The 10,364-nt window shown below is 46.1% G+C and overlaps 1 protein-coding gene across 1 annotated transcript in view; it reads right to left on the bottom strand.

The window, feature by feature from the left end:
• Positions 1-6,519: 6,519 nt before the first annotated feature.
• Positions 6,520-10,364, bottom strand: part of SLIT3 (slit guidance ligand 3) — a 487,105-nt gene continuing 483,260 nt past the window's right edge. The window contains exon 36 of the mRNA XM_058815569.1: positions 6,520-9,751. Within this exon, the coding sequence (XP_058671552.1) occupies positions 9,513-9,751 (239 nt within the window). The 3' untranslated portion in view covers positions 6,520-9,512. The remainder of the gene's footprint in view (positions 9,752-10,364) is intronic.

Genomic DNA, 10,364 nt, shown 5'->3' with positions numbered 1-10,364 from the left:
CGCAGCGCTGCCCCCGCCCGGCGCGGGGCGCGCCGGGAGCCGCAGTCCGGCCGCGCCTACAGCTCCCGGCGGGCCCCGCGCCCTCACAGCAGGGCCGCTGCCAATGGCTGTGCCTGGGCCGCGGGCCCCGGGACAAGGGCGCGGACAGCGGCGCTGCCAGGGCAAGGGCAGCGGGCACAGGCCCCGCGCCCCTGTGATAACCTCAGTTGCTGCCGAGGTTCGCGCTCTGGGAGTTGCCAGAGCCACACGAATGTTGTAAAGTAAAACGGGTAGTTGGCGTTTGCTTCATTTCCCCTCGCTCGGACTGAAGTGCTCTCACAATTAAGCACTGGAGCCGTTCAGGAAGTGGCTTCTTTCCTGTGCCTGGACTCCAATGATGGCACCAGTAACTTTATTGCCCTGGAAACTCTTCCTCACTTGGTGTAACAGGCTGATGTTTAATCACACAATCAGGTGGAAAGCAGCTCTGAGGTCACTGAGTCCAGCCTAGCACCGGACACTGCTGTGTTACCTAGAGCAGAGCACCGAGTGCTGTGTCCAGTCTTCCCTTGAACACCGTCAGAGGCGGTGACTTCACCACCTCCCTGGACAGCCCATTCCAATATCTAACCATCCTTTCTGTGGAAAAATTCTTCCGGATACCCAACCTTCCCTGGCCCAGCCTGAGGCCGTTCCCTCTCCTCCTGTCCCTGTTCCCTGGGATCAGAGCATTCCCCCATGTGGCTGTCCCCTCCTGTCAGGAGCTGGGCAGAGCCACAAGGTCCCCCCTGAGCCTCCTTTTCTCCAGGCTGAGCCCTTTCCCAACTCCCTCAGCTGCTCCAGACCCATCCCCAGCTCCATTCCCTTCTCTAAACTCGCTCCAGCCCCTCCATGTCCTTGCTGAACTGAGGTGCCCCTGCCCAGTGCCCACACAGGGACAGTCACTGCCCTGGCCCTGTTGGTCACACCGATCCTGGCACAGGCCAGGGTGTCACGGGGCACTGCCAGTGGCACGACATGGTGAGGTCTCCCACCGACTGCTCACAACCCTGGATTCCAGCCAGGATTCATAATGGGCTTTTTCCACTTTCTCCCCTCTCCTTTGTGATAAAGTGCTCTGTAATTATAGATCAGTTACTGTGACCTAGGATGAACCTAAAAGCTCTGGTCTGGGAGGAGGATTTGGGCATAATCTCTGTCTTGGAAACTGAAGTTTCTTTGTGTCTGGAGTTTAGCTTTGGCAAAAGTTTCTTTTGAAATAACTGTTCACAAACCAAAGACTGAATGCTCAGCTTCCTGGGCATGAGGTTTACTCACAAACCTGTTGTGTAAGGACAGGAGCCTCGTCTTTTCACCCTCCATTCCCCCACTGCTCCTAAACATGTAAAACCTGTCATATATTTATTGTTCATTTTAATCCAGAATCTTTCATTAAAAAGCCAAAATTCTCTTGTGAATGTCCTTTCCCATGTATTATGTTTCCTTTCTGAAATATCTGTATTTGGAAAACTTACTCTGAAGCCTTCTAAGTGTTCTTTTTTCATCCTTTAAAGGAAGTTCTCAGTGTATTAGCAAGGCTGCAGAACTTCTCTCTTTCTGTAAGTGACGTGTAATTGTGGAAATTCTCGTGTGTTACTCGTAAAGGCATGAAATTTTGGTGTGGTTTTGTGGTTTCTCACTGCAATGTAGTTTACTATTAAAACATTAAATATAAGCATTTGCATACATGTTAGGCAATACAAGAATATAGCTGCTACCTGGAAGTTAACTTGCTCATAAATATACAGAGTGATTGAAAAAGAGTCTTTAATTTCCTGCCTGTCACCAGACTCTGCAGTGTGGAATGTTTGGTGTAAAATGAGCTATCCGGTATCTTGCAGACATCTCTGGTGGGGATGGGGAAAACAGATCTGCAGGGAGATTTTTTTATTACCTTAATTCTGAGGCACTTTTCCCCCAGCACTGACGCTCTGACTGTTTCCTACACACCTTCTAACTCTAGAGGAAATGAAATACCATCCCTGGGAAGTGCTGGTAATAAATATATACATGCAGAAAAATAAGAAAAACCATAGTGTACAGCCTGATAGCTGTCTGATTCCTGCTGTCTTGAAACAGGCAGAGAAGTTCCTGACTCAGCTTTCACTGAGGAAACTCTCCCTTTCCAGCAATGCACATTCACTAACTGTTTTCCCAGTCTTGGACTCTGTCACGGACAAAAATGCATATTTTGTGTATGGGTTTTAGGAGCAAGTTCTGATTTTTTTATACATTCTGCCCACTTTACTTATTGTGTCAAGCAAACCCTCTTAACTCATCTCTCCACATGAAAAATTGGATAGATAAAGGCTCTGTGATAATGAATGAGCTAAGGGCTGTTCAGTTAAAAACAAGGTCAGCAAATCTGACGTTTCAGTTTCTTCACAATAAGCTGCAGTGTTTTATCTGAATGTTACAGCTAAAACAGAATATGTGAAATAAAACCCCAAAAAATGAAACTGAGATCAATGCTCAGCTATCTTTAGTCCATCTCAGAGCTGAGGCTTAGCTCAAACTGGAAATTTAACACAGGTCTGTGAGAGGCTCAGAATGTTCATTAATTTTCAGAGCAATTGATTTATTAGTTATGAACAATGTCAGATTGGAGTTATTGGTATGTCAGTCAACACATTGCTTGGAAAAGCCTCTAAGTAAGAATAAATAAATTTGAAGGTGAATATATGATCAGCTACATAAATACAAATGTGTGTGTGTATATATATATATATATAAATATAAATATATATTAAAAAAAAAATATATATATACACACACACTTATATAACGACTGTCCTAAAATACTATGCAGCATCTTTGGGTAATGAAACCAAATGAGAGGATTCTATATAAATGATGCACCTGAAGGCAAGGACTTTTAAAAAAATCAGTTATTACTGAGGTGAAATGAAAATTGTTTCATTGTATATAAGAATTTCATTTATTTATTGGTGTGACCAACATAGTCTGTGTCTTGGTCCCATAAATTGTACTTTGGTGTTTACCTCAACATAGTAAATATATTAAGAAAATATAAGAAAAATATTAAATCTCCCTCCCCCCCAACAGTTCAATGAGTGCTTTACCAGGAGAAACTAGGGCAGGTTAAGAGATGCAAAATATGCTGGTGTGTAATTAAGGAAGTGTAAGCTGCTTTATAAGAACTGCCTGTTGTGCCTGCTCTTATCACATGCTAGGTGAAAGCCTGATCTTATCTCGTGTGCTGCAAAGTCCCCACCTAAATTACCTTGTGCTATTTGGTTCCTTTAACCTTGCTCTGCAAGAAGTGTCAAAGGCAGGGCTGAGGCTTTTGCCTGTCGAGGTTTAACCCCAGTCAGCAGTGAAACCCCTCCCAGCCACTCCCTCACTGCCCTGTCAGCAGGATTGGGAAGAGAACTGGAAGGGTAAAAAGGAGAGAACTCTTGGAATGAGTTTAATTGGGAAAGTAAAAGGTGTGCATGCAAGAAAAGCAAAGCAAGGAATGAATGCACAGCTTCCCATGGGGGGGTGGGTGTTCAGCATCTCCAGGGGACCAGGGCTCCATCACAGGTGACAGTGACTTGGGAAGATGAGCACCGTCACTCTGAACATCCCTCCTTCCTCCAGCACAGGAGCTGGTTAAATGCTGCTGGTGAAAAATTAGCTGGACCACTCAAAATAGCCTGATTCCTGTCTGTTTTGAGCTATCCCCTGAACACTCATTTACCTGCTTTCCTCCCTCCCACACCTCAGAGGCAGGATGTGCACTTTTCCTCCCCAGAAAAGACACAGCCTTGTAAAAGGTTATTTTTACAGAAAAGGAGTGTTCCCTGTGCCGTGGGGACAAACCTCATAGACAATTCAGAGAAGGCACTGTCATCCCCAGACTACCTTGAGCATCTCTGTACTTTGAAAGCTCAGGAGCCCTGGGAAAGGAGAAGGTCAAGAGATCACACATGAACAAGATGCAAAACTCTGTCTGAGACTGCAGGGTGCCCCCTGCACCACGGGTAAGTGAAGCTCCTCACTCTGGCAGCTACTGCTGCTTGTTCTGCCTCATGCTCTGTTCCATGCCCAAGGAGCTTCTTGCTGCCTGCAGGGCTCTTGGGGGGTGAGGGTGCTTGGAGGAGCAGCTGTGCTTTCTTCACAGACCAGAGGTGTCACAGGCCGTGCCAGCTTGGACACCCTGCTGGGTAATGAACTCCTGCAGGCACACAGTGCTTTTATCTCGGTGTGTGTGAGCAAACAGCAGCAGAAATCGGGTAGGAACAGCAGAATCAATTGTTATTCCATAAGGTGCTAGCGTGGGAATAATCAACATCAACAGCAGCCGTGTGACACTGATGTCAGACCTCTGTCCTGAGGCTGCCACAGTGAATGGGCACAAGCTGTCCCATATGCCAGCACATGGAGCCCTTGTCCTGCTGCCAGGGATGGTGTTGAAGAAGTGTTGGAGACCCCCAGGTCTCACATGCTCTCCTGCTGCCAGTTCATGCAGTTTCCTGGGATATAGCCACAATGATCCATGCCATGGCGAAGGGACAGCAGGGATGCCTGTCATCACAGCTGAACAACTCAAAGAGGTTGATGGCTCAGGATCAATAAAACCTGAGAAGTTATTATTTAAATCTTTCTAGAAAATCTGTGTATCACATATACATGTTACTCCTGTGATGAGCAGCTGAGAATTCTAGGCTTGTTCAGTTTGGAGGGAGGGAGACTGAAGGGTGACCTCACTGCACTCTGCACTAACTGTGAGGAGGAGACATGGAGAGGGAGCTTTTCTCCCCAGGATCCAGACAGCAGGCATGGGAAAGATTCAGTGCTGCACCGTGGAGGTTTATACAGAACATCAGGGGGCGTTTTTTGTGGAAAGCCTTGAACAGGCTTCCTGGAGAGGCAGTGCTTGAGGCATTTGGACAGTGCCTTCAACAAAGGGCGTTGACTGTCAGCCTGAGTTGCTCAGATGGCTCTTATGGGTCCCTTTCCACTGAAATATTCCGTCCCATCCCATCCCGTCCCGTCCCGTTCCGTTCCATCCCCGTTCCCGTCCCCCCGGAGCGGCACGGGCCGCCCTGTGGCGCCACCTGCTGGCGGACCCCGCTCACCTCCGCTGTCCTCCAAAGCTGCGGGGCCCGCTCTGGAAAACATCTGTAAAACATCTGGAAACATCAGGAAACATCCTCAGCACGCACACAGAATGATACCGGACTGGCACCCTGTGTGACATCTTAAACCAAGGCATCAGGAGTACCCGGGCAGAGCTGAGCCAACTCCGCCTGTCCAGCCTGCTGAACCTCAGGGCTGCCTGCGGTGAGCAGGAGCAGAAACTGGGAGCTGACTCCTAAAAGAGGTCACAGAGACCTGAAGTGACAGAGACCAGAAGTGACAGGACCCCAGCGAACAACCCAAAGCCCGCAGCCAACCACCGTGCAGGCAGCAGCTCCATCCAGCCATTCCCTGCCGACTGGAGGGCACAAAAATAAAGGAAGATGGGACAGACAATTTCCATCACTGTTTGCCTCGTACCACAGCTGGTAAACAGTACCTGGGCAGTGCAAGCAGAAGCACAAACAGGAGCTTTGCATCCTCAGGCTGCAGTTCCTTGAGCTCAGCAACCCCAAGCTGCATAACCATGAGCAATGCAAACAAACTGTTGAGCAGAGCATCCACTACCCAGCCATTTTTGAACACTTCCCCGCTAGCTTTTTTAGTGGGCTCAGCTGGGTTTGCTTTAGGTGAAAATGCTGCCATCTGCTACAATTATGTAATTAACCTTCATAGTTCAGATTTAATGATGCTCATTAAGGTTGAGTGTTTTTATTGGCTAACTGCTGCCACCAGTTTTGCATGGAACTGCAAAGGCAACTCTTAGGAATCATAGTTTGAAGTGTAATTAGCAATATGTGAGTGTTGCACAGGGGCATGGGTGAGGGAAGGCAGAGGACTAGCTGGGAGCTTTATTTTATTCTATGCTAAGGCTGGAATGCAGTGAAAAGCAGAAATCTGTTGCTGCTGGGGTCACTAATATTAAATAATCATCTACAGCAGTGTGGCAGCAGATATGGAGTGCAGGTGTGTCAGGACATCACAAGATCCCTTCCATCCACAGTTGGCTGTGACTTCCATTTCCTCAGCCCTGCCTCCTCCAGCTCCATTCCCAGCATTTCTTCATTTATTCTAACAGTAATTAATGAGTGTGGCTTTGCTGCAGGTCTTTATCAAACAGTTTAAAAAATGTAGCAAATAAAGATTTTAATTAAAGAAAATGCCCAGGATCAAAAACTATGTGGCTTACTTTGCCTGTGCATTAAGACTCCTAAAATACTAGGCTGTGATGCCATAAAAATTGGTAACTAGTGTAAATACCACCTTTAACTACAGCTGTTCTTTGACTTTGTCCAAGAGGAATGTCTGTAGTTCCCCCATCATTTCCTGTGGACACTGAAGGTTGGACTCAATACCTCAAATACACAGAGAAATAATCTGCATCACAAGGTGTTACAATCTTCCATAACCCAACAATTTATTTAAACTTACATCACAATGAGAATCTAATAATAAAATACATCAGTTCACACGAGTCTGCATTGCCATTTTTAAAGGGTAAGCATCTTTCTTCACTTTATATTAAAATTTTCTGGAGGTAAAAACTACTGCATTGTACCCACAGTTCTTGAAATCGATTGTAACATTAGGCAGGTTACAAAGGAACTTTCAGAGCTAATTACACTTCAGTTAACCACACATTTTTGGCACATCTGAATGCTTTTTTATTTTAAAATAATTCTATAGCAAGTCAGAGAATCATAGACATAAAGCATCACTCTCCAGTGGCAAGTGCTGCCTAAAAGCATACAAAATTTGCATCATTTGGTTACAAAATAGTTATTTTCTTAGTTCTTTATCCTGACACTTAACACTGAAGTGCCAGGACAGAAAAAGGCCAGGAACAGGGCTGGCCTTGCTGAGTTGTGGCTGGTCCCTTTGCTGCAAGGCTTGGCTTGAGTAAATCCCAGAGTGATGTGTTAACAAGATGTTGATGGCTTTTGCCTTTGCTTTCAGAGCAGGTGTGAGGCCACCTGTGAATGTCACCCTGTTTGTCACCGTGCTGCTGCTCAGGTGACAGAGTGAGCACAGCAGCTTTGGACAGGTTCAAGAGGGGCTGTGTTCCTACAGTCCAGAGTGGCTACAAATCTGAGCCACTGCTAGGCTGGGCTTCTTCTGCCTGACACCCCAGCAGCTGCTTCTGCAGAAATTCAAATGGTTTTAAGCAGGAATGAATCATTAATGGTAGTATTGTGCCCGCCACGTATTTGTACAAGTGTTTGCAGACACTCACATGAATTTTTAAAACATGTGGGTTATGGTTTAGGTGATTTTTGTCGTACATCACAAACCCCAGCTGCTATGAGCTGCTGATGTTATATTAAAAATAAAAAGCAGTCCACAGTACTTGCAACGAAGGTTAGTTTTTCCCTGGCTTTTGAGCTGTATCAATCAGAGTCTGGCACATTAAGTAGTGATTGTTTTATGTGTCACTGACTGCCAGTTCCATGTACTGATATTTATTGTGATGATTTCTTTGAGATGCCTGTTAAATTGGTTATGTCCCTCCTGCTCACATTGTTCTGGTCATAACAGAGAGGTATGAATGAACTGCTGAGTTAAGGAGAGACTGACATAGCAGAAGGACAACAAGCATGTTACAGCTTTCTGGCTGTATTACAGCTAGATGGTCTCTCTGCTTTAGTGAAACAAACATTTCTACTTGTCATGGCAGGGTTGCATTCTGTGCATCCTTACAAAACCCAGATCAAAGCTGTCCCATTTTCTTGATTCAGCTTTCCTACTCATCCTTTGCTGAATCTCCTGATCTGAAAGCCTTTTTGTGGGATCAGTAACTTTCCAGAAGGACTTTATGGCTGCTAGGAAGCATCTTTGACTACCTTTCTTGGAGAACTTGAAGAAAGGATCATAATACTTACTCCATTAGAGAAAGAAAGAAATGATACAGTGAATAGAACAGTTGTTGATGGGGAGGTTTGAAACTTACAGCAAGAGAAAATTCAAGGTATCCATGGTGCTCTTTGCATGTATGTCCTGACCCTGAAAGGCAGCCCTGACAAAAACCCTTCAAAAATCAAGCTCACTCCCAGAGTTCATTTTCCCCTCACATCCACAGTGAGAATTCATCCCTGCATTGATTTCCAATTCCTGCTCAGCAGTTGCTCTGAACCCAGCTCAGGTGAGTGGGAGGCACGAGGGCAGGTGGAGGAGCTTTGGTGAGCAGCTCAGGCTGCACAGGCAGAGCTGTGACACCTCTCCCTGCAGGGCAGGTGCCAGCTGAACACCTTCACATGGATTTAGTGCAACTTCTGCTCGCCTGGAGAGCCGTGGGGAGGCAGGCAGCTGCTCAGAGCCAGCGAGAGGCTGAGCAGCAGCCACGGCCAGCTCACACCCTGGCTCGAGTGACAGTGGCAGTAACAGCTGATACGTTGCAGGTGCCTTCTGGCACCTGCGGTATTTTCATGCTCTTTACAACCTTTGCAAGTTAAAGTGTCAAGGTGTGATAAACTATGTAGCAGTGCATTCATTACATTTCATATACAAAAAAGGGCTCAAGACTGGGAGCAAGAAGGCACAAACTTGGGAAATAACATAGCTGAGGAGTTTACACAAAAGTACTATGTCATTTATTAGGCATCACTTAGCACTTATTTCACATTTTTGCCCCCAAATTACCCAAAGCAACATAAATTTCTCCACTTCCTTTCCCTTTGCACCCTTCTTTTGGATAAAGCTGCCTGTGCTCTATAGATACAGTTGCCGCAGAATATAACATGAACACAGATAAATACAACATACACAGCAAAAAATGTATTATTATAGTATTACAATAGTCAAATAATGTAATTAGCCTCAAGCTATGGCAGTGCCTGTGTGCTCCAGGGAACCAGTTCGTGGACAGCAAGCGGGGCGACTGTACAGGAGCAATGTTGGCAGTGTTGGGAAGAGAAGGGGCTGAGGAGGCTCTTCGGGTGCCTGGATGCAGTCAGCCACGGGGATCTGCTCACCTGGAACTCCCAGCCAGGGCCTCGGAGCTTTCTTCAGCCCAAATCAGTCTGGCAGTGGGTCCTTGGAACACCTTTATGTCTGTTCATTGTGCATACACATAAAGTCACCCCACATTTCTCCTGTTAGGCTATGTTTTCTTTATATATATAATTTTTTTTTTAACCTTTTAGCTTTTGAAATTTTTTTTCTTACAACCGTTAAAAAAGTTTCATGGTAAAAATAGCTCACTATATGATACATATACCCAAAGTGGTGCGATACTTTATATAATAAAAGATGAAAATAGTCACTTTCCATAATAAAAATAAGTTCTATTTTTTGCTTATTTTACAATATACTTAATAATTCTTTTCTTCTTCTTCTTCACTCTGCAAGTAAACAGGTCCCATTCCCATTAACGCTTCTGAGTCGATTAAAGTGGCGAGAGACCCCAGGGTGGCTTACGAGCACTTTGAGCAGCCGCACTCCACGTGTCTCTCCAGTTCCTCCGTGAAGGTGGAGCCATCCAGGCACTGGAAGAAGTATTTCCTCCTCTTGCTGCGCAGGGGCACGCAGCAGTGCCCGCCGCCGCAGCCCCCGCGGCACTCCAGCCGCGGCACCTTGGAGGCCGTGGCGCACGAGGTGTAGCCCTGCTGCTTGCGCACCACCTCCCGGATGATGTCTCCTTGGCACAGGCTCTCTGCTGGGACAACAGGGAGGGGAAGGAGTCAGAAAGGTGCTGACTTGTGGCAGCAGCTCAGCTTTCCCAAGGTATTGTCCTGGGGAAGGCTGTGAGAAGATCAGAGAAAAGAATGATAGACAATTCTTATCCTAACTTGCTGCACCTGTTGTGAACATGTGGAATGTGTTATGGAGATTTTTTTACCAAAGGGTGATTTGGTAAACAAAACTTTCTTAATTGGCCAATGGTGATGGTGTTTTAATTAAATGACCAATTGGGTCTACTTGTGTCGTGACTGTCTGTAAGGACTGCTTGTGCACCACTTCCCGAATGATGTCTCCTTGGCACAGGCTCTCTGCTGGGACAACGGGGCGGGGGTGGGGGGGAAGGAGTCAGAAAGGTGGTGACTTTTCTGGTTGTGGTAATGTGGTAACTCATCTGGCCACAGAGGGCAACGCACAGCTTTCCCCAGGTATTGTCCTGGGAAAGGCTGTGAGAAGATCAGAGAGAAGAATGATAAGAATGATAATTCTATCCTCACTTGCTGCACCTGTTGTTATGAACATGTAGAATGGGTTATGGAGATTTGTTTACCAAGGGTGGTTTCTTAATTGACTAATGGTGATGGTGT

This window comes from Ammospiza caudacuta, chromosome 16, assembly GCF_027887145.1.
Source record: "Ammospiza caudacuta isolate bAmmCau1 chromosome 16, bAmmCau1.pri, whole genome shotgun sequence".
NCBI lineage: Eukaryota > Metazoa > Chordata > Aves > Passeriformes > Passerellidae > Ammospiza > Ammospiza caudacuta.
The sequence above is the reverse complement of the archived record's forward strand: the minus strand, read 5'-3'. Positions and strand labels throughout refer to the sequence as shown.